Raw genomic sequence first — 25,404 nt, 5'->3', positions numbered from 1 at the left:
CAAGCATAAAATGTGATCTTTGACTCTTCCTTCTCTTTAATCTTAAATATCCAGTCAGTTTCCAACTTCTATTCAAAATGTCTTACCGGATTCCCACATTTCAGTAAAGCTCAAATTGACCATCTAGTCAACTCACCTCCATCCTCTTCTGACAGCATAACCTTCCTTAACAACATTCTCAGGATGCCCATCCTGTACTCAGGAAACTGAGGGTCTGTAACACCACCCAAATCCTCACTGTTCACCCAAGGGTCTGAAAAAACAGCCCCTCTCTCCCTTCTGCATCTTCTTTCTCACATCTCAGCACAAAGTCTTTGTCACAGTCAGGCTGGACCTTGCAGGTCCAGGACTGCTGTGAATACAAGCTTCTCACTGAACATGGACTGATGGGATGATGGACAAAAATCATTGGGAAATACAATTTTTAAAGGGAATGTCAGTTGCAAACATCATTCCTACAAAGTAACCCACTCTGGTAAAATGACCATAAGGTTTTTGAAAGGGAGGGAGGCATGAAATAACAAAGCCATAAATAGGCATTTGATCCCGGTATGTACTGCAATAGACTTAAGACAATTATAATAAAGGGGGTGGAAATGGCAAAGCAATAATGCCAGTCTCCAGGAATCAGGGCTTTAGAAGGCTGTTGCCTACCAGCTGACTACACCCTGCCCCCCACCCCTGCTTCCTGGCTGTTCTCTACAGTGCCTGTGAGTGCCCCTGGACCTGGGGGTCAGTGGGAAAGCATCATTTGATGGGCGGCAGCTTCGACACCAGGGCTCCTGTAGGAGGCCTCGTGTGGGACTGAACACTGCTGTCAGCAAGCAGGGCAGGACGGATGGGGCGGGCTTGGGATTTCCTCCTTGCCTTCTTTCAGTTGCTTTCAAATCATTTTGCCTTTTTAGAAGTAACAGGGGAAAAAGTGGGGGAAAGGAGGATGGGAAGGAGGAGACACCAAAAAAAAAAAAAAAATAAGAAAAATTCTTTGTCCCAATAAAGGCTTGAAGGATGGCCTTGCATCTGGCCTTGAATGAAGCTTCCGGTGTCCAGAGGCCAACTTACCTCTACTTTTTCTACTACTTGCTTCCCAAAGGAGCAAACTTTGGTGGAACAGGTGACTGTCATGTTTTCAGAACTCTCATACTGACTGGTTACACCGTAAAAAGCCCCGGCATCATCTTGAATATTGCAGTTTAAATCGGCCTGTTGGAAAGGAAATGGACGTGAGTGTTATGCTCTCATCGCAGGAGTCATGGCAACGAGCAGTAGCTGACAGGGGCAGACCGCCATTCAGGTTGAGTGAAGGGCAGGCGTGGCTGGGGAGATGGTGAGGTGACTGACACTCATCTAGAAACAAGTCCTATGTATGGCCCACTGATCATTGTTCATTTGTTTTTTTTTAAGAGACTGCAGTCTTTTTGAGCTGTCTTCTCTTGAAATGACACGCTACGTGAATCTGTTTTGTTTCACTTTCTTCCATTCAGTATCAGAATAATGTTACAGAATAATCTTTTGTAATAAAAGATCTATGATGTCTTTGAAAATGTGCAGAAAGCAGTACCATGGACCCTTGAACAACACAGGAATCAGGGGCTCTGATCACCCACAGAGTCGAAAATCCATGTAAAACTTTTGATTCCCCCGAAACTTAACTAATACCCACTGTTGATCAGAAACCCTACTGATAAGATAAAGTCGATTCACACATATTTGTATGTTATGTGTATTAGTATATTCTTACAATAAAGTTAAAGAAAATGTTAAGAATATCATAAGGAAAATACATTTACAATGTTTATTGAAAAAAAAATCCATGTATAAGTGGACTCGCACAATGAAAACCTCTGTTGTTCAAGGGTCAACTGTGTATGAATTGAATTCATATTCACCGATCTTTAGATATATTCAAAAGAATAGGAAAATCTGTAGCTGACCGGCCATTTGTTTTATATACATAAAAACAGAAACTTCACTACAAATTACAGCATCTGGAGGGGAAATGATTCTTATTAAAGACTGCCTTATAAAGATGCTAAATAACACAAATCATCACTCATGTGACACATTTTTATGAGTACCTACTATGTGAGGAGTCATAACAGACACTATATAGAACCAGACCACCACCTAATATGGGAGATAAAATAAGTTATATGGAAGCTATAAGTTAGAAAATAAGTATCATGTCAAAGATACTCAAGTTGAGACAATGGGAGGCATTACTTTTGATTAGGGGTGTTATTTAAGGGATGGTTAAGAATTAAACATGCAGAGAAGGGCAGAAGGAATAGTGTGGTCAGAAGGCTAGAGAGCTTCATTCTTGCTACAGTGCAAGGATTGAGACTGGGAGAAGTGCATTTGGAAATGAAACTAGGACCCAGGTTGTGGAGGGCTAAGTAAGAAGTAAGGATGGTATTCTGTAGGAAATGGAGACCCCTTAAGTTTTGGCACAAGGAAGTAGTATGATCAGAACTGTGCTCCAGAGATAAACGTCTCAGCATGGTATAAAGCCCACTGGAGGGGGAGGCTTTGGCATCTAAGTTGCTGATTGATGGCTCCCTTCCTCTGAATATTTCCTGACCCCCTACTGCACTGGGTATAGAGCTGGGGATCAAAGATTGAGCATGAGTTGAGCTGGTCCCTGCTATCAGGGGGCTTACAATTTAGTAGGGAGGCCATCATAAGAGAGATAAGCACTCCTGAGAGAGGCTCAGAGGGGCATGAGAATGAACAACAGTGAGAAGGGGGCTCTCAGGGTCAAGGAGGCTTCGGAGGATAATGCAGCTCAAATCCAAGGAAGAATTGCTGGCTTAAGGCAGGTGGAGCATGCCACGAGAGAGAGGAGGTGTTCAAAGGGCATACAGCCAGAAATAGGTCTAAAAAAGGCTGTAAGAGAGAGAGCAAGGGAGAGGGGGTGGGAGGAGAGGCTGGGGAGGTGGGAGGGTTTGGTCATATATCCTAAAACCAGAGGGATGTAGGAGTTGTAAACATATGGGATGGTGACAGTGATGGGATATGATCAGAACTGCGTTTTAAAAAGGCAGTCCTGGCTAACCACAGCCCGGAGAAGACTTTGGAAAAGTAAGAGTGCATGTAGAGATATATTAAGAGGCCACTACAGCTGTCCAAATCAGAGAGGTTGTTTGGACTTCAGGGGTGGCTGTCATAACAGAGACAGATCTGATAAGTAAAAAGTAAAAAGATTATATTTTGTGAAGTCTGACACATTTTGACTCACTAATTTCAATACCTTGATAGGCACTAACCACCATGAAGACCTGAGTCATTCGATAACATTTTTATATATACAATTTGAATTTTCTTCTTGAGTTGAGTATTGGGAAAATGTCCATTTCCTTAGGCAAAACTTCATATTCTCTGGCTTCATATAAAAAGAACTATATACTTTATTCCCCCTTTCACCTTATGTGCCAAGAAATTCAAAGCTAAATTCAGTGCTCAACTACAGTAATTAACTTATCCCAGGTACTTCTAATCGCTACTAACAACCAGTGTGCAGCTTCTTTTATTGGATTCCAGTCTGCTTTTACTTGTACTTGTCCGGTTTTATGTTATCCATAAATTTAGTAACACCCCCTCACATTTAAGCTTTTTGGAATTACATATATGGAATGCAAATCATAAATAAATAAAAATACCCAGGTGTGGTTTTTTTTTTTTTTTTAAACATTCAAAGGTTTGACATTTGGCTCCATGAAAGAGAAGCTTAGTGGGAATCAATGGACGTTGTTCCCTGAGATCTCTATCAGAGTTACCCAAGGCTGAAGAGTCCCTGGGGTCTACCTGAACTCCAGCCTTCAGGGGAGAAAGATACCAACATCCTTGAGGCACAGAGGAACTCTGACACTGGAATTACCACCCAGCTTTCCATGGGTCACTGAAAAAGGGCCTGCACTGCCTTGTTCCACCACCAGCTGAGAACCCAGGGCTCTGAGAAGCCTTAGGTGTTTTGCGACACTGGGATTGTCAGTAACTTTCTTCTTTGTGGGATTTATGCTCTTACTACAACCAGCCCTCGGCCTCCGCGGATTCAACCAACCTTGGACAGAAAATATTGTACTACCTAGTGAAGCGTACAATGGTGTCTGCACTGAACGTGTAAAGACTTTTTCTCCTGACATTATTCCCTAAACAATACAGTATAACAACTATTTACATAGCATTTATATTGTATTAGGTATTATAAGTAATCTAGAGATGATTTAAAGCAGTGGTCCCCAACCTATTTGGCACCTATGAGATCTAATGCCCGATAATCTGAAGTGGAGCTGAGGACGTGATGCTAGTGCTGGGGAGCAGCTGCAAATACAGATGAAGCTTTGCTAGCTTGCTTGCCACTCACCTCCTGCTATGTGGCCTGGCTCCTAACAGGCCACAGACCCCGTAGCCTGGGGGGTTAGGGACCCCTGATTTAAAGTATATGGGAGGGTGCATGTAGGTTATATGCAACTATTACACCATTTTATATAAGGAACTTAAGTACCACAGACTCTGGTATTTGTGGAGGTTGCTGGAACCAATCCTCCTAGGATACCAAGGGATAACTATATGATATAGCTTTTGCCAACAAGTTTTAGCATTTTAAAAAATGTAAAAACATGCATGTAGTAAGTAAAGAAACCAAACTAGTAAAAGGGTATACATTTTATTTGTACCCCTTAACTTACCAATCTCCTCAGAGGGTGACCAGTGTTATCTGTTTCTCAAGTGTCCTTTGAGAGATATTTAGCATTTAAATATTTATATATATTCCTGTTTACTTTTAATTGCATTTGTCCAGTATTATGTTAGCCATAAATTTAGTCACACTTTTTTTGCACAAATAGTAGCACTCTTCTAAACCTTGCTTTAAAAAATACATTTTAGAACTCATATAGTACTGATACAGAATATCAGCATTAAAAAAACCCAGCCACTCAAAAAATGAACAGCCACACTTTTTAGTGGCTGCATACTATTCCAAATTGCCAGATGCACCATAATTTGTATGTGCTCTACTGATGAATATTTAGGATGCTTCCCCACAAAGGTGCAGTAACGAGTTTATGTGGAGCAGGAAAGGTGCATCAGAAGTTACTTTTACTACTCTTTCCACTTTAAAAAATTCTCACCTTTGAAAAAGAATATTAATGGGTTATAAATACATTGTTAGCTAATACTGTAATTTAAACAAACTCACTCTTGATGTAATCAACTTGTTTTGAAAGACTGGTGAGCCATTAAAAGCAGTTTGGTGTTTTGGGAAGGAACACAGAGAAATTAGCAATGGCTGGAGGAGTCAACGGGACAGTAATTGGAGGTAGGTTACTTTTTAAAAAACTGTCAACCTCAACTTAATCAACTTACTTCTTTGATTTAACCGGGAGGGAGGTTCCTTAAGAATTATATCTCAACTCCCTAGACACAATGTTTTGTTTTCTTTCCTTTTTTTAATGCTCCTTTTTTCACTTTATTAACTTCCATGGCATTATTTTTGACAAGCAAAAGATTTACAATATAAACAAATCTGGACACTTAAAATCTAAAGCAAACACAGAAATAAATATACAAAACAATCTGTCAACATATACAATTTAAAAATGTTAACCAAGTTCAGAATGGTATTCACCATTATTTGATGTTAGCAAAATTGCTGAAAATTTTGACAGCTTCCATTTCCATTCCACGAATATTTCAGCTTAAGCGATGCTGGTGAAAGGCATTGTCCTACAGCAGCAGCATGCCTTCTAGATTTTTGACAAGTGAGTGTATCATTTTTAAGACCCCACTTTCTTTATTGGACAAAATTATGTTGAGTAATCATTAGCATTCTGTTTCACTGCTTTAAATTTTAAACACGAAAATCCCCAAAGTAGTAGCAAAGAATGACAGAATTAAAGTAACTCGAGTTCTGTTTTTTCATCTTTATAATTACTGTGCCATCGTTGCTCATTTCTGACTCTACTGATTAATCTCGAGAAGAGGCAGCACCATGGATACTGCAGCTCAAATAATTCCAAACTGTTAAGAACTTACTCTAGAAGTCAATATATGCTGAGTCCACATGTGTTATTAAAGGATTAGTAATACAATGAACAAGTAATATATAAGTGTGCTAATTTAAAGCCTATTATACGTGTGTATGTATGCATAAAAACTCCACATTAATTTCACAAGTTATTTAGAACTTAGGCCAACAAAGGATTTTTTGAGTTTTTTTTTTTTTTTTTTAAATAAATGGCACTGTTTAGTACTGTGGATACACAGTGATAATAAAAATTATTATTATAAAATTACTATTTTTAGATAGTTTTGCCATCTAAAATTCTTTACAGATAATGAACCTCCGTATTGCTTGGACCTGAGGAAGACCACTCCCACCATCACCCCTTTGGTTCACCACTGTCCCTTAGAATTCCCAAAATAATGTTAATTAGTTTTAATTGAGAATGGATGACCAGTAGTCATAACAACAGGAATTATCAAAATCAAAACTATTAAAGAACGTGCATTATCAAAACCTGCCCTCAGAACTATGTCGATAAATTGAGTTTTAAAGTTATCCTGGTTAACTTTTACATGAAATTAAAGTATCATATGTTCAGAGAAGTACACAAATCACAAGTGTAGAGTTTAATTAATTTTCATAAATTGAACAAACCCATGTAACCAGCACCCAGATGAAGAAACCGAAGAGAAGCCTTCCCAGCCAATGCTCCTTCCAATACAATCAGGACCCCACACTTCACAAGGGTAATCTTGATCCTAAAACATTATACATCAGTTCTGTGAAGTTTTCTGAACTTTAAATAAGTGTAATTATATAGTGCAGACGTCTTTGTGTTTGTTTTCTTTGCTCAGCATTATATCATGAGATTCACCCATGTTGTTGTGTGTAGTTCATTCATTCTTGTTAGAGTATTTCACTGAATGAAAAACAACATGATCTATTGAGTCCACTAATGATGGAGATTTGCAATGTTTCCAAATTGGATCTATTTTAAAGAGCACTAATTAGAACATTCTTGAATATGCTTTTGATGAACACATGTATGCATTTCTGTTGGGTGTATCTTAGAATAGAATTGCTGGGTTATTAGGTCTATGTGCATTTTAGCTTTCGTTTAGATAAAAGAGACAGATGGTTTCAAAATTATCTTGCCTTTTTAAAAATAGTTTGCGAAAACTTTATCTTTATTAGTGTAAATGTAATAAGTTAGATTTTCGAAAGCTTCCCAACCAACAGTAAATAATCAATTTGCTATGACAACTGCTTTGCAATTACTCTTGAACATGGAAAAGAATCATGTAGCCATCCAACCATATGACAGCTGCTCTTCAGGAATTTTCTAGGAGGAGGTATTGCTGAGAAAGATAATGATCTGTCATCTGATGACATTAGGATTATCCTAGAAAGAAATGCAGTCACTGAACTCCCATGAAGCAAAGGTAATTTCAGAGAAAGAATGCTAGCATTAAATCAACAACAAAGGAGACAAACTCTGTAATGAGTCTGGGAGTCATGTTGTGTTCATTGTCCACCCTACTGAAACTCAGGGCAAACCTACCACATAGGGTTCTGAAGGCAAGAAAATGAAAAAAAAAAAAAACAAAAACAACAAAACGTGCTGGTATCAGAGATGCAAACTATTTCTGCCTATTCAGCTTTTCTCTGACCACAGGATACTTTCTAAAAACACACGAATATAAAAATCCAAGAAACAGCTGAAACCAGCAAACTTATCTTCCCCAAAATTTTCAAGTTCGAATCATATCTTATCCTTTAGTAACAAGCCAGCCTGAACTATGTACTAGGTTATGGGCGGGTATGAAAGTATTTAAAAAAAAAACCACTTGCAAATATGGCCCAGTGGGGAGGGCAAGTGCAAGCAAACAGGCACTTCTAAGGAATCTTTTTGCCCATTTTGTCCTAGAGCAGACCACCTCATATGTACTGGGTTCAGAGGCCAACTCTTTCTCCTACCACCCAATCCAGAAATCCTTTCTACAGTATTCTGACCTGCTCTGTCTTTTGGCTACATAACTTCAGATACAGGAAAATCATTACTTTAAGATAAAACTTACTATGTGCGAGACAGACCTAATTGTTAGGTAGTTCTTTTCCCTGTTGCATTAGTTTTCTCTTGCTGCTTTAACAAAGTACCACAAATTTAGTGGCTCAAAACACTACCAATTTACGGTCTTATACTTCCGTAGGTCAGACATCTGACATGGGTCTCACGAGGCTAAGACCAAGGTATTATGGGCAGAACTGTGTTCCTTTCTGGAGGCTCTGGGGAAGGATCTCCTTCCTTGCCTCTTCCAGCTTCTAGAGGCCACCCACATGCCTTGTCTCTTAGCCCCTTCCTCCTTTTTCAAAGCCAGCACCACCAGGCTGAGTCCTTTTCACACTGCCAGCTGTCATCTCAATAGATCTCTTGTGCCTTACTCTTCCACTTTTAAGGAACCTTGCAATTTTATGCTGGGCCCATGCGGATCAAGATATTCTCCCTATCTGCTGATCAGCAACTTTCATTCTCCTTATCCATGTAACATATTCACAAACACCATGAATAAGGACTTGGACGTGGTTCTGCCTACCATACCCATTAAGTTGCAATTGGCTTTCCTGTAACTTCCACCTAGAGCTCTGCCTTCTGGAATCATGCAGGCCTAAGAACATTGCTGTAAGACAATTCTGCAATTCTCTTTTCATTTCTCCCTCTGTCTCACCTTTCTTCTCCCCCTTCTCACCTACAAGGTTGTTTAGGTATTATCTGCTTCCTAGGGTTCAAGTTTTACCATTTTTAAAAAATTTAACTCCACCCTGATTTCAGAATTCCCTTCCACCTAGTCCAGATTCCTACTCCTCATCTGCTGTCATCTCATCTCAGACATCTGACTACAGCGTGGACACCAGTCACTTCTTTGAGTTTCACTGTCCTCATCTTTAACCACAGCGAAGACCTGCTTCCCACAGCCATCACGGTGATAAGAGAAAATGATGCATATGAAACACTGAAACACGCTAGACAAATGACAGCTGTTAATAATACTGATAACCTAACACTGAGGAACTATTAGCTTATTGATATAAAATGTAGATCAAGACAGAGATAAAGACATAGCCTCAGTCACTACTGAGGTGTGACTCAAGTAGGTGGTGGTTCATAATCAATAAACAACATAAAAACTGTCCCCACAGAGCCAGTCTGAGTCTCAGTGGACACTTATCAGATGTGCAGCACACATGGCTTTTTCCAAAAAGAAAAATGGGTACTTTTTCTGATTTGCGAGTTTATGACAAATCTTAAGTTTTGGATATAACTGCTCAAACAGGTACCAAATTACCATCTTTTCCACAAATACGTGATTAGAGATGTTAGAGAATTCTTTCTGCAAACAACAAAAAAAGGCACTCATTAGTAAAAGTGTACTGAATGCATTAAAAAACTTGAGGGTGCATTTGTGGGCAAGTCCTGTGAAACAATGTAAGGTTGAAGGAGAAGCAGGTTACAGTGCCAGGGAGAGAAAGCTGCCTGCACCAGACAGCAAGGAAACAAGACAATAGAACACTGAGTTTCCCCCACTTCTTCCCTCAATTACCCCTTTCTTATACTCATTACTTTACCCCTTAGCTAAAACATTCAAGTCACTAGACAAGACAAAGCTTTAGATTGGCTTCTCCTCTGTCACCCCTCATTCAGTAAACCCATCTCTTCACAGACTTGTTCCACTGTTTGATTTCACGCTTTTGAAATTTAAAAAACTTAAAAATGTAATTTTAAATTACATATTTTAAACTACGCTTCAAAGAATGATCCTACCCATTTCACGGGTAGGGAAAAAGGAGGCCTAGCCCAGTTATGTAGGATCCAGAGCTCTGAGGAGAGGGCTGGGCTGGGCCAGGACATTGCCTCTGCAAAACCTCAGGCCTCTGGAAACCTGGCTACAGGAGGCTAGCGTACTGGGAAGTGAGCGCTAAGGTTGCCAAGTAAAGAATGGAATTGTGCAGCTCATGCAGAAGTTGTATTTGGCTGGTGACAACTACTTTACTGGCTTTGGAGGAAAAACGGTTGCTGGAACAAAGAGGAAGCAGATAACCCAAAAGGCAGGGGAGAGGGCAACCTGGTCAGGAAAGAAGCAGTCTGCGGACACTCCCTTCCTACTCATTTCTCCCTTTCACCCCAAGGGCTTGGAAGGGCTGGGCAGAAATTACTTGGTTGCAGAACTGAAAACATCAAGAGGATAGTCCCTGACAAGAGAGAGTATAATAGGCACTGATGGATGCAAGGAGATGCTGGCATTTTCAAACCACCACTTTGAACCTCTCCTCTTCATCCTCTCTGAGCAATGATCAAAGGACCAAGATTTCAAATTGTGAAGTAATTTTTTCCAATAGCAGCATCTGGCTCCTTGGCAGGCAGCACTGGGAGCTGGCTCTGCTATGGGCGGCCATCCAAGCCTGCCACATGGTGAGGCTCGGCCAGGCAGGGCCCCTAGTGGGCCTGGCAACTGCTCCCACAGGCGCCCCAGGATAATCGCTCTGTACTGGGCTGTGTGCAGTGAGCTTTAAGAAGTGCCCCATGAAGCAGTGCTGGCAGGGGAGTCTCTCTGGCAGGGGGCATCTCTCCAGAAAGCTGGCTGCTGCTCCCAAACCTTCCTGCCCTGCACATATGCATGCATCTGTCCCTGGCCAAGACCTCTGAAGCCAGCCCACATTGGCAAATGGAAGCTTGGGGTTGGGGAAGCTTGATGACCTTGGGACAACTCCCCAGTAAGGTAATTTACATTTGGGGAGAACAATGAAGCTGCCCATAGGAAAGCAAGTCTTTGAGGGTGTTCACTTTGGGCCACTGTACCCCTGCCCAGCATAAAGAAACAGACAGCAGCTGTAGTTCTCCTGCCACAGCTGTTTTTAATAAGAATAGGCATAAACTCAGACCCAACTCTTCAAGTTACTTCCCTCTAATTATGGCATATATTTACATCTACAAAATAGAAGATTTTAAAAAACACCACCAATAGTCCCTTTATTGTGCAGATTGATACCACTATTTGAATTCCATAAATATTTAGTACTTCAAAGAATATTAAAAGCTTGCTCTAATTATAATATGCACCACTGAAAAGCTGGCTGTGTGCATTGTAAAGTCCTACAAATACTAGCATTCATTAAGAAAAAACTCAATTAATATCACCCATACAACTTCAGGTAACTGCCACTGGCGACTTCACACAGTAGCTGGGATAAAAGAGCCAAGGTCTCAGTCCCAAATGCAAAGAAGCTGCACAGGGTATTTCTCTACAAAGAAATACACAGGGTATTTCTCCGTTAAGGAGTACCCGACACCCAGCAGAGCTGGCCCTTCACACACCACGTTCATCAGGTGCAGAAACACCAGCCCAAGGACCCTACTTTCCAAGCCAAGAAACAGGACCTTTTTCTGGTCCGGAGTTTTGTGCAAGGAAAGTCTTACATAGAACAAAATCAATCAAGTAACAAGTGTAGAGCTGCTAAATAAAATACAAACCATGCAGTTAAATTTGACTTTTAGATAAACAACACAGTATTTTAGTATCTGTATACCCCAAAGATCACATGGGACATATATACTAAGAAAGCATACAGTGTTTACCTGAACTTCAAATTTAACCGGATGGCTTGTTTTCTTTTTTTTTTTTTTTTTGTTAAATCTGGCAACTCTACTAACAAGTCACTTTTATTGAAAAGAATAACAAAAACTGGGACTTACCCTCAAATTCTCATTGCTGTAAGAAGACATCTTATGCTCAAGATATTTTAAGTGGGGGAAAAAATGAGGTTGCCGAATAATATATGGCTTTTTTTTTTTTAAAGTAAAAATCAGTGGTGTATGTACAAATGTTAGTAAATGCATATTAAAAGTCCAAAAGGATACATGGCTGAGGGGGATCTCATTTTTTTATAGTTATTTTATTTTATATTACTTTTAGGTATACAGCACAATAGTTAGACATTTATATAGTTCACAAAATGACCCCCTCCCCACGACCCTGATTACTCTAGCATCTACCTGGCAGTATACACAGCCATTAGAATATTATTGACTATATTCCCTACGCTGTACTCTACATCCCCGTAACTGTTTTCCATAGTTCTTAAACCTTTTACCTTTTTCACCCAGCCCCCGCAACCCTCTCTTCCATCTAGCAATCATTAGTTTATTCTCTGTATCTGAGTCTGTTTTTGTTTTGTTTGTTCATTTATTTTGCTCCTTAGATTCCACATATAAGTGAAATCATATGGTATTTGTCTTTCTCTGACTTATTTCACTTAGTATAATATCCTCTAGGTCCATTCATGTCATTGCAAATGGATAAGATTTCATTTTTTTATGGCTGAGTAATATTCCATTGTATATATGTACCAGAACTTCTTTATCCAATTGTCTATTGATGGTCACATAGGTTGCTTCCATATCTTGGCTATTGTAAACAGCGCTGAAGTAAACACAGGGGTATATAAATCTTTTCAAATTAGCATTTGGTTTTCTTTGGATAAATACCCAGAAGTATAACTGCTGGGTCAAAAGATAGTTTTATTTTGAATTTTTTGAGGAAGCTCCAAACTGTTTTCCATAGTGGCTGTACCTATTTGCAATCCCACCATCAGTGTACGAGGGTTCCCTTTTCTCCACATCCTTGCCAACACTTGTTTTTTGATTTATTGATGATAGCCTTTTTGGCAAGTGTGGGGTGAAATTGTGGTCTTAACTTGCATTCCTCCTATGATTAGTGACTTTGAGCATCTTTTCATATGTCTATTGGCCTTCTGTTATCTACTCAGGTCTTCTGTCCATTTTTTAATTGGACTGTTTTTTGTTTTTTGTTTTGGTGTGTATTACATGACTTTTAATAAATTTTGTATATTAACCCCTTATCAGATGTATCATAGGTGAATATCTTCTAAATAGGTTGTCTTTTCTTTTTGTTGATTTCTTTTGCTGTGCAAAATCTTTTTAGTTTGATGTAGCCTCATTTCTTTATTTATTTTTGTTTCCCTTGCCCAAGGAGATATAGCAGAAAAAAATATTAGTAAGAACAATATCTGAGAGTTTACTGCCTATGTTTTCTTCTAGGAGTTTTATGGTTTTGGGTTTTACATTTAAGTCTTTAATCCATTTTGAGTTTATTTTTGTATATGGTATAAGGTGGTCGTTTCATTTCTTTGCATCTATCTGTCCGGTTTTCCCAATATCATTTGTTGAGGAGACTGTCTTTACCCCATTGTATATTCTTGCCTCTTTTGTCATAGATTAAATGACCATATAGACATGGATTTCTAGGCTCTCTATTCTGTTCCATTGATCCATGTGTCTGTTTTTTATGCCAGTACCATGCTGCTTTGATTACTACAGCCTTATAGTATAGGTGGATATCAGGTAGTGTGATATCTCCAACTTTGTTCTTCTTTCTCGAGATTGCTGTGGCTATTCGGGGTCTTTTGTAGTTCCATATAAATTTTAAGATTATTCTGGTTCTGTGAAAAATGCCATTGGTATTTTGATAGAGATAACACTGAATCTCTAGATTGTTTTGGGTAGTATGAACATTTTAATACTAATTCTTCCTATCCACAAGCACAGTATATGCTTCCATTTATTTGTATCTTCTTCAATATCTTTTTTCAATGACTTATAATTTTCCAAGCATAGGTCTTTTACTTTCTTGGTTAAATTGATTCTGAGGTATTTCATTGTTTTTGATATGATTATAATTGGGATTGTTTTCATAATCTTTCTAATAGTTAATCATTGGTGTATAAAAATGCAATTGACTTCTGAATATTAATTTTGTATCCTGCTACTTTACTGAGTTCATTTATCGGTTCTAACAGTTTTTGGGTGGAATCTTTAGGGTTCTCTACATGTAGTACCATGTCATCTGCAAATAATGACGGTTTTACTTCTTCCTTTCCAATTTGGTTGCCTTTTTTCTTTCTTGTTGGACTGCTGTAGCTAGAATTTCCAATACTATGTTGAATAAAAGTGGTGAAAGTGAACACCCTTGTCTTGTTCCTGATCTTAAGGAAAATGCTTTTAGCTTTTCCCTGTTGAGCATGATGTTAGCTGTGGGTTTGTCATATGTGGCCTTTATTATGTTGAGGTATGTTCCCTCTATTCCCATTTTGTTGAGAGTTTTTATCATAAATAGATGCTGGATTTTGTCAAAAGCTTTTTCTGAATCCATTGATATGATCATATGATTTTTACCTTTCAATCTGTTAATGTGGTGTATCACATTAATTGATTTGTAGATAATGAAACAACCTTGCATCCCAGGAATAAATCTAACTTGATCAAGGTGTATAATATTTTTAATGAATTGCTGAATTCAGTTTGCTAATATTTTGTTGAGGATTTCTGCATCTATGTTCATCATGGCTATCACCCTATAGTTTTCTTTTCTTGTAATGTGTTTTTCTGGTTTTGGAATCAGGGTAATGGTGATGGGTAGGATGTACCTTGAATCTCCACCTGCACAAGGAGAAGGGATTTCACACATTGCCAAAGCACTAGGTCCAATTTTAGATAACTGATCCAAATCCCTGAGGAGTTTATGGCTATGTCCAGATAATACACTTATTCCTTGCAAAATGTGGTCTGGAAATAAGCAGTTACTCTGTTTGGGCCACTTCAGCTTTTTCCTTCTCAGGCTTGAGGTATGGTTGCAGAGGAAAGCTAATTGCACCTCCATCTGCAGGGCAAATGCTGGGAAGTGCAGGTGCACCATGTGTCTGTTTTCCCCAGTACTTCTGTTCAGCAGCAGCTCTTGGTGGGGCAGTGGCTTAGCAGCTCAGCTTGTAACTATGGCAGGAAACAGAGTTAAATAGCCCCACGCAGGAAAAGATGGACCCCTGACCTTGGCTTTGTTAGCAGCCACTGAACCAAACAACCCAGGACAGAAAGCATTAGAGAAACAGCTGTCAGATGAATTCTCCCATGAGCTCCAGGGAACTCCCAATTTAGAATCTGCCTAGATGTCCTGAAGAGTTCAAGGTTAAAAAAAAAAAAATCTATCTATCTATCCATCCATCCACGGTACAACTGAAGTTAGGGATTTGGGGGAAAAGCAGAGTGTGATTCTGATCCCATTTTCCTGGCTGTCCTATTTCAGAAAGGACTGCCTATGTCTGCCTCTTACTCATGTCCATACTCTCCTTTTAAATAAAGTGACTGCCACAGAGATCAATGTTTCCATCCTGAACTCTCACCTTTCTCCAGGTTCTGTAAGGTCCAGTGGCCACGGGGACCTCTATCATCTTCCAGTAGAACCGTCTCTGCATAGCATTCACTTCCCCTGAAAACTTCTTCCCATTCCCCTTCCACTGACCAAACTCCTTCAAGATTCAGCTCAAAAGCCATGTTTTTGAGAAGTCTCCTGGAATGTTCTCAGGCATAAAGGGTTCTTTATTTCAGTGCATCCACATTTCCATTACATCTCCTGCTCCATAGTGCTATCATTTATCTGCCTGTGTGTCTGCCTCTTACTCATGTCTATACGCTCAGCTCTCCAGGAGCAAAGTCAAGTTCAGTGAATGTTTGGTGAATGACTGACTCGCTAGTAATGGATTTATTACTAATACAAATGATTAAACTATTTCTATAAGAACCTAACAACTCAAGTGATAGACTGAAATAGCTTTTATGTGAATCTCTTGAGGTCTCCTTCCTGCCCTTAAATAAATTCCTCAAAAAGATTACCCAACAAACTATCAGATGCCTATTATAACTGCCTACGATATCAGAACTGGCTAAGTGGCAGTTAATGGCACCTGATGGATAGCAATTTCTCTAAGTGTACTGAATGAAATAAAATAACTTTGCAAAAAGTGAATTAAAAAAAAATGTTGAAAATTTGCTATATACATTTCCTTGTTGAATAAACAATAGCTACAGATAAGATCTCTGTTCCCTGGAGGAGGCCTACAAAGAAGTTTAGGACCAGGGGCTGGAAAACTGGAAGAAAGCAACAACAGACAGCAGTCAATACAGTAAGCTAACAAGCTCCAGATATTTTCCTTATAAATCAAACCAAAATGGGTGGATGTAGTTTATTGATTCTCCTATTCCCCTGCACGAAATAGCAGGACCTGCCTATCAAAAGATGATTTTTCAAAGAACAAAACCCTTGGTGAAGATAATCATATAATCACAGTATACCCCAAGGGAATTTATTATGTATTAGCCCATAAGTACCTCTGCATGTGGTGGTATTTCTTGCTAATCTTTCTTCCATTTACATCATTCTATCACTTAACATTATTCACATATTTCAGAACTTAACACCATTTTGAGATGAGAAACAAGTAGAGAGAAATGGCAAACTTGAACTGAAAGGCCCTTTTCTTATTGATGGCAGTTTAAAATGTGGGGAGAAAAGCATCCCATTTTGCTAACTTCCTTCTTCATGAATAGCAACAGAGACATTTGGTTCCAAATAATAGACTCAAGTCTACAACTTGATCTAATCATGGAGAATCCAATTGGAACTAATCTGAAATTCCAGAGGGGTAGCATTCAGCAAGTTTACATGTGCATCTGGTTTCTCCTCCTTTAAATAAAGCCCAGTTTTTAATTTATAACTCTTGTCACTTTGTCCAACAAATGTGAGTTCTTTCCTACCAAGTAAAAGCATCTTCTAAATGCTGCCCTTTTCCCAGATAATTCGCTTTCCTTTTTCTATTTTATAAAATCTTCTCACATCTACTTTGGTTAGAAAAATTATCCTTTTTCTTCCCTTAGCAAAACAGGTTAAGAAAGTAAGTTGAAAGACTATAAATATATTGTTACTTACACTGAATGATCATAATTCCAAGGATTTTAAAAAGCAAAACATAAATAACCATAGGGTGATATCATATATTCTGGTTTCTAAGACACTACTACTTTAATAATAATTAAAAAAAAAAAACCCATTGTATTAAGTGTATATAAAAACTTTTTTTAACAGCAGGATACATATCCATACAATTTCACTTTCATATTACTTCCTTCTTTATTATTCCATCAAATATAAGACTAAGCCTTCATCATGCTAAAGATTCTTCTGAAAAGTTTTTGACTATCGGGTTTATAAGTAACATGCAGCTAGTAACATGCAGCTAGCTCTCTTTGAACCAGTGTTCCAAAACTTAACAGTCTTGAGCACTGTTAGGACAGAGAGTGGAATTTTGAGGTCCCTCTAAAAATAGTTTCACTGAATTTCTTATTTGGTTAAATCCATAATTTTGTTTATTTCCTTAAATAAACTAAGTGTGGCTGGAAAGGAACTTCTTTTGAAAATTAGCTCAAACCGTAGTTGGGTTTTTGTCTTTCAGGATGCATGACTGAATCACACCCACTTCTAGCTTTGGGAATTCTATGATCGATTCCAAGACAGTTGGCATTTTATCTTAAATTAGCTGCAGTGCCTGCCATTTCACTGGCAAACCATCTGCATAAATCTCAATGCAGAAACAAAGCTCAGCTCTGTCCACTTGTGGGTGGACATCTTTCTTTCTTAGGGCCTACACAGCACCTGACAGTTGTTTTATAAGGAAAAAAGAAGTATGGTTTTCTGCCAGCACAAAACGTTGGCGTCACTTATCACAGATCTGCTTCCACACTTGTCCTCAATCATAATAACAATTTCGATGCTGCATTAAATTGTAATTTTTATGAGATATTTAAATGAGGGATTCAAATTTAAGCTAAAATTTACACTAGTAGTATATAGTACTACTAGCACAAATTAACTAAGGTGCCAAGGAGATGGTGAGATGCACTCTACACTGGCTAGGGTCACAACAGGCAGGCAATAACAACCACATCACGGCTTACTCCTTTGTGAAGGGGCGGGCAAGGTGCTTATGATGTTGACTGTACAAAGCATCCCACTTCAAGAACTATTGAAATGGGAACAAATCTATGTCTTAGAAGGGAGGGAACACAGTATGTTTAACCTTATTAATAGTTGTTTCTATAGAGAATGAAGTAGGATTAAAGACTTTGAGTAGAAAGAAAAAATAACTGCAGGTGTAGAGGAATTCAAAAAACAAAATAACAACAGAAAGTTGTTTTGGTCTGTTTTTAAATTATGCCACATAAGGCTGGTGAAGATGCCTGGTATACTTGCTCACTGCCTGATGACTTTAGAAAGCAACTTGGTTATTTACATGCATACATAAACACACATATACTGATACACACATATATATGTTAAAAGTCATATTATCAATATCTAATAAAATAAGAATGGTTAAATTATAATATACTCAGTAAATATACAATCATTAAAGTGGTAATTAGGGTTATAATGACACATGGCTATGTGGCAGGGTGTTTGCTGAAGAAGCAGGGTGCCAAATTGAATGCGATCTTTGATTCGGACTACATAAACATGTATTACATTAGGTTATATTTGTGGTGCATTTAGGAATGAATTAAAAAATGTCTTTTTCCAAGACTGTCTAGAATATTATGACATTGCCTTTGTAATCATAATGTATAACTTATACTGCTTTTCTCCGTAAAGGCAGCTAATGGTGGTATCGCTCTCCCTAGAAGACTTAGGCTTCAACCTGAACTTCCTGGTAACAGAAGTCTATTCTTACCATAGCTCCCATGTAAATGTACACCAGAACATCCCCTAATGACAGGACTTCACAAAGAAACTGCTGCTGCACTTATCCTCACTGGCTTCCACACAAGTGACATTGTGTTAGGTGAGTTTCTAGCCACAGAGCTGTGCTCCCTGAAGAGGCTAGGCACAGATTCTGGAGTCCAGCAGATCAGGCATTTACTAGCTGTGTGACTCTGCAGAAATCACTTCACCTCTCCATGTCTCAGTTTCTTTATATGTAAAAGGGGAATAATCACATGTACCTCAGAGAGTTTAAATAACATCAAGTATATTAAGCCTGACACTGTGCCTGGTTCAAAGAAGGAATTCATTAATGGTTATGTTCACACGCTGCTGAAGAAGAGAGGAGCCACTCCCCTCCTATTCCTGTTAATCACTTTTCCTCTCTTTGTAATTAAATATGGTGGAGAATTAAAATGCACAGGAGTGAATAACAAGTAGGCAAGAAAGAAGAGAAAGGAAATAAATAAGAGACTGTCATGAGAAGGAAAAGTTAAAGAATAAAAATAGAAAAGACAAAATGCAGAAAGTCGCTGTAACCCTTAGTGAAAAGAATCCTATTACTTTTTTGGCTCTATAATTGTTAAAACCACTGACTGCTCTCTACTGCAGACACATCTGAACCCGGATTCCTTGTCTTTCCTAATTTTTCTACCTACCTACGTTTGCCATACAAGTGAAGCCCTATCTGCAAAGCACCTCAGTGCACATGAACTCCCCTGAATGCACCACTCATGCACCTTGTCTTGCTGCTTTCACTCACCAGCTCTCTTATCTACAATGTGTGCTGTCATCTCTCCCTACCCTAGTACTTGCAGACATAATGGTTGAAGGAGAAGACCCCTAACATCTCATTGGTGGGAATATAAAGTAGTCTAACCACCTCAGAAAAAAATTTGGTAGTTTCTTAAAAAGTTAAACATAGAGTTACCACATGTCCCAGCAATTTTACTCCCAGGTAGCTACCGAAGAAAAAACGAAACCATATATCCATACAAAAACTTCAGAGAAGCATTATTCATAAAAACTTCAAGTAGAAACAATCCACAAGTCCATCAACTAGTAAATAGGAAAGCAAAATGTGGTATAGCCGTTCAGTGGGACAGTATACAGCAAACAGAAATGAGCTAACCACTGACTCATGCTACAACACGGATGTACCTCAAACACATTATGATAAGAGGCCAGATGCAAACAACTACACAACTGAATAACTCCACTTACATGAAATGTCCAAAAAAAGGCAAATCTGTATAGGCAGAAAGTAGATTAGCACTTGCCTGGGGCTGGGAGTGGGAAAAGGGATTGATTACAAGTGGATGCAGGGCATCTTTTTAGAATGATAGAAATATTCAAAAATTTGATTGTAGTGATGGTTACACAAGTCTGTAAAATTTTCTAAAACTCACTGAATTCTATAAGGGAATTATATGGTGTGCAAATTTTATGATATATAAATTATTTGTCAATAAGGCTCGTAAAAAAAATCTCAGCAGACACACAGCAGGGGCCCTTAGGTGTCTTACACCATTAAGGCATGAAAAATTAGAAGGCTCATAGGGCAGAGGGGCATCCATGCTGGCATCTTCGGCTCTGCCACTCGTTTATGTTTTGGGGTGTCGTCAGGGTCTTCCACCCTGAAACCAGTGCAGTGACTGCTACTTGGCTTACTACCATCCCATTCACCTCAAAGTGCCAACTGGCAAAGAGCTGAGGTACCCACGCCTTGGGGTTAAGTGCAGGTACTTCAGATAGTACTCAATATTCCTTCCACAGCAAATGCCTGACTCAGTCTGCCCCCACTGAGCCCAGGCTAAACATGGCAGACATTCTGAAAATAAAATTTCAGGAACAACCATATCAACAAATTAAGTCAGCCTGACTTTGACAACCTAGAGACCTCAGGCAGTTTGAGAAAGAGGAAAACGGGAGATGAAAGGAGAGACTGGGTAGAGGATCTCTGCTGAAATGTACTGAATTCATACAAAAATAAGAAAATCTGCTAAGTGAATTACTAACACAAAAGATAGTGCAAACAGTGTTAAACCTACTTAAGAACACCCACTGGAAACACCTACTGATAACTAAGGATAGATATTCTAATTGTATTCATTTTTACTGAGTCATTAGAGGAAGCCAATGATATTTCAATTGCAGCAAATTGTAAAACTAATTCAAATTGTTTCCTCATTTATTTTAACATAGTTACGACTGAATTTCTTTATAAAGGTTAAATACTGCTAACAGCCATACTAAGGAGTGATATCTTCTATCATATTCATAGGACCGCTCAATTTTAATTCTGCGAATTTTAATTCAATAAACTAATATCTAATCTTGGAGTAACTGTTTCTAATTTTGCACATCTCATACTAGCTACCACACTAAACATCTGCAATATAGACCTCATTATTTGGGGATTCACGACTGAAGGGCCTCATCACTGAAAGTATTTATTAAAATCATTCCAAATAAAATGGGAAATTTAGGAAGCAAAAACAAAAATAACTTTCTAAGCCTGTATATTCAAATAATAAGCTAATTATAAAAATCTTCTTATTATTAAAAACCAATACTGTTTAATTTGAAAGTACTGAAAATAGTTTCTTTTCATCATGTTCTATAATTTCTGATTAGTTTTAATTAATTTGGGTAGAACAGCCTCTTTTTATATGCTTCCCAATAGTGGTTTTCGAACTTCTGGATCTTGGGATGCATTTCCACTCAAAATTTACTGAGGACCTTAAAGAGCTTTTGTTTCTATATGTTATATCTATCTATATTTTCTGTATTGGAAATTTAAACAGAATATTTTAAGTATTTAGTACCTAATTTAAAACTAATAAGCTCATTACATGTTAACATACTTTTTTTTAGTTATATTTTCATACTTTATGTTTATATTTTCATACTTTTTTATGTTTATATTTTCAAACATAAACATAAATTAGTTGTTTTACATTTTGCAAATCTATTTAATGTGTGAATTAATGGGAAATACTTAGATTTTTATACCTGCTTCTACATTCAATTTGTCATGACCTGCTGCTTTGGTTGAAGTATGTGAAGAAAATCTAGACTCACATAAATATGTAATTGAAAAAGCAAAGAGTCTTTTAATAGACTCTTCAGATAACTGTGGTCATTTTTCTTTGGTATTACCCTGTAACTTGACAAATAACCTTCTTAAAGGTTAGCTGTAGTCTGGATTCTGAAACCATATCAATGAACTTTTCATACTTTGTTATATTCAAATTCACTGGCTTATCTTACACAATATCAAAAAAAAAATCACACATCAATATGACTGTGGATCTCATCGGAAAAGTCTTTAATGTATTAGGAAGCTGTCAAGTTCACTGAGGTGGATACAAGTTTTCCAAAATTCTTATTTTTACTTAAGAACTCAAAATTTATCTCTGGCAACAAAATTTGTTAGTTGCTGTCCTTGATACGGCACGCTGGCTCACTGCATTCATTGTCAATGTGTACACTAGATTCAAGATGTAGTAAAAGTCATAAAAGGACATTTTTGGGGTGGATGGTCCTTTTTTTCTTTTTTTTTTAACCTGTGTGAGCCTATCAGCCTGGTTGAGCTAAGTCTTCAGAAGTTTTACTCTATTGTTTCTGGACTACCAGTGTGCACATCAGCAGAGTGCAAATGACAAATAATGTCTCAATGTCATAATGAAAATAATATTGACCTTGATGACACACTGAAAGGAAACTGAGGAATTCCCTAGAAGTAAGCAGGCCATACTTTGAAAACTGCTGTATTATCATATAACTGGCCTCTAACCGCCATTCAAATTACTAGCAGGCAGCCACCAATTCAAAAAAGAGAAATGTCTTACTGCTTTTTCAGGTTATCCACATGTTATTACCCATCCCAAGAACATTAATATAAGTGGAAGGCATTTCCACCATCCAAATTCAATAGGGAAGCATGAAAATGAAATCTAGTTACCATGCACACATAATAGAAACTAAGCAAACTAAATCTAATATGTAAACTTCCCCCAAGGAATTTAAAACATCATTTTTTTCTTAATTCATTTGTTTCTCCATTTGTTGGGCTTTTCTGTGTAAGGCACTTGCTTAGAGATATGGAGAGTCCTCTGTTGGCGACTCTATGACCAGGGTCTCCAGGACATGAAGCAGCCAGAAAACAAAGCAGAAGCACTAAAGTCAAACTTTATCCAATTTCAAGCCCCAGGTCTTATACAAGCAACCTACAAGCAGCCTTTCCTTTGTAACCTCTAGGTATCTATTTTCTTAGTTGGATATGAGGTAAATTCCACTTAACATTGTGAGGACTGGATAAAATGCATGTAAAGCATTAGTGCAGCTCCCAGCTCACAGCAGGTGTTCAATAAATGGTAGCTACTTTTATGAATAAGGTCCCCTGGAGGCAGCTGGAGTCCAGGGAGGAGTGGGACACACATCCAAATAATTAAGACAAAACATGGGAACTGATTAACTACAAAATGCGATGGGAATAAAAAGAAAATCAATGGTCTGCTTAAGTGAGGAAGGTACTATAATAAAGGAGCCATCATCTCAAGGGAAGGAAGAGTTGGTCTGGTGGGAGAGAAGGGGAAGGGGGAAACGTGAGTATATCTGGACACACACAAAGGCTGAGCACATGATGGATAGCAAGGAAAACACGTTAGAATCAGTTCACTTAGGGCCTTTAATGCCATGCTAAGAAGTGCAAACATCTGAAGTGATTTCCTCTTTATTCTAAAGACTGAGGAATTAAAGAGACTTGGTGTTAGCAGGTCATCTGGTCTCCTGTTGCCCATCTGACCCCCCAGTACACACACATTATACTTATAGTTGCTCTAACATCTCTGACCCATCAGCAGTCTCCTGGCCTAAGTCTGACTAGTGGAGCAGGAAGAGCAAAGCTCCTCTCAGAGGCTGTGGGACATCAGCAAGCCCCAGCAGCTGGTGGCATCTAAGCTTATTGTTTTAAAGCACAAATGAGGCACATACTGGGCAAAGCCATTTTGTATTCTGTCAGACACTTATAAAATCCTGAAGCATGTAAATTTGTCTTCATCCCAGCCCCATCTTTGCCTCGAGTCCTATGCTCTGGTGGAATTTACAGGTCACTCTGCTTAACGGAGAGAGAAGAAACAGAAAGAGGGTCTAGTGCCCCATGTTTTCCATCATGATTCCAGCCATCTGTGAAGCCTCTTGCACTGTCTGAGTGAGCCCTGAGGCCCAAAGAGGCTGCCCTTCTCTTGCTCCTTGGCGGGGGCAGCAAATGCTGCCTAGGTGCATCATGTGGATGTACCAGAAGGCCAGCATGAGGACAGCCTCACAGGTAGAGTCTGTGACACCTTGGCGATCCTGCAGGTACACATGAAGGTGTAGTTGGCGTGGATCCACGGTTAGCTGTGCTGCTCCCCACTCACGTGTGGGATGTGACCATTCAGATAAAAACCACTGAAATCACAGCAATGTCTTACTCACCCAGAATTTTACGAGGAAGAAGGCATTTTGAGGGCCCTTTCCAAACAGTTCCTTTAAGCCACCTTTCTTTTCAGGAAATTTGTCATAAATCTGACGAATGTCCACTGATTCGAGCAATGGGTCACTGTAAGAATGGTTGGCATGCCCAATGTGCACGAAGAGGTGTTTGTTGTACTGTAAGAAACCAACAAAAACATTCCCATTACAAACCCTTTGATCAATGGGAGACACATCCATCTTGAACTGGATAAAGAGCAGTAGTCTTGAAATCCCGGAATTATGCCTTGAATAGCCGAAGGTCTATGCCTTTGAAAAGATGATGTTAAGAAAAGCCATTACAGCTTAGGGTAAAACAGTCATTGTCCTTTTTTTTTTTTTTTTTAAAGTTGATATGCAATATTACATCAGTTTCAGGTATACAATATAGTGAAACAGTCATTGTTTTTTATTGACAAAGGTATATATTCCCGCGAATGCCTAAAAGACCTTTTTTTTGTAGATATAGTAGTAAACAACGACTTAAATTACCCAATTACCAAACCAGAAAACAATTTTATTATCCAGTTTCACCTGACTCAACGAAAATGACAGCGACACCCTTTGGATTCCATTATTTACAGTGCGAGTCCACTAAGAAATATGTGGGTCATTAGCTAACATCATCACCCAGAATGCACTTCTTACACCAGCTCCTTAGCAACAGCATGGATGTGGCCCTCTTAGCAATGGTACCCACCTACTTCCTCCAGCAGGAGTAAGAGTGCTGAGCCTCTTTCTCACCAGTCCCCTTACTAACCAATCTAAAACTACTGCACAAGGGCTGGTCAATATGTGGTAGTGCAAAGTTAGGGTCAAGGGTATAGATCATGGTACAAGGCTTTAAGGGACTGATAAAAAAAACAACAAAAAACAAAAACCAAAAAACCAAAAAACCAAACCCAATCAACCAACCAAACAAACAAAATCCAACAATGGTCACTCATACATAAAAAAATAAAAACACCAAACCCTGTTAAGACATTTAACTTGCAGAGGAAACCCTTTCTTTTCCTTGCTTTGGTAGAAGATATGGTAATAGGATCACAAAGGGGTGTGTTCAGATGCAGCAGAATTACCAAGGAACATTTAAAAATCACCAATGCTTGGGCCCCACTGAGACTAAATTGGGATCCCTGAACTGAGGGCAGACATTAGCAATTTTTAATGCTCCTCAGGTAAATTCCAAAATGCAGCCTAGTTTGAGAACACTGGCCTAGA

General features: G+C 38.6%; 1 protein-coding gene across 14 annotated transcripts in view; it reads right to left on the bottom strand.

Moving 5' to 3' along the window:
- TEAD1 (TEA domain transcription factor 1) overlaps positions 1-25,404 on the bottom strand; it is a 252,398-nt gene that overhangs the window by 15,377 nt on the left and 211,617 nt on the right. For 12 of the 14 annotated variants that reach the window (XM_015596482.2, XM_025038630.1, XM_025038632.1 and 9 more), the window contains 2 exons: positions 24,148-24,321; positions 1,063-1,203 (listed from right to left, as the gene is read on the bottom strand). In XM_015596482.2, the coding sequence (XP_015451968.1) occupies positions 1,063-1,203; positions 24,148-24,321 (315 nt within the window). The remainder of the gene's footprint in view (positions 1-1,062; positions 1,204-24,147; positions 24,322-25,404) is intronic. The other 2 variants (XM_025038653.1, XM_025038655.1) reach the window with 1 other exon arrangement.

Source organism: Pteropus alecto, unplaced genomic scaffold (genome assembly GCF_000325575.1).
Source record: "Pteropus alecto unplaced genomic scaffold, ASM32557v1 scaffold461, whole genome shotgun sequence".
NCBI classification, from domain to species: domain Eukaryota; kingdom Metazoa; phylum Chordata; class Mammalia; order Chiroptera; family Pteropodidae; genus Pteropus; species Pteropus alecto.
This window is presented reverse-complemented; position numbering and strand designations above follow the sequence as displayed.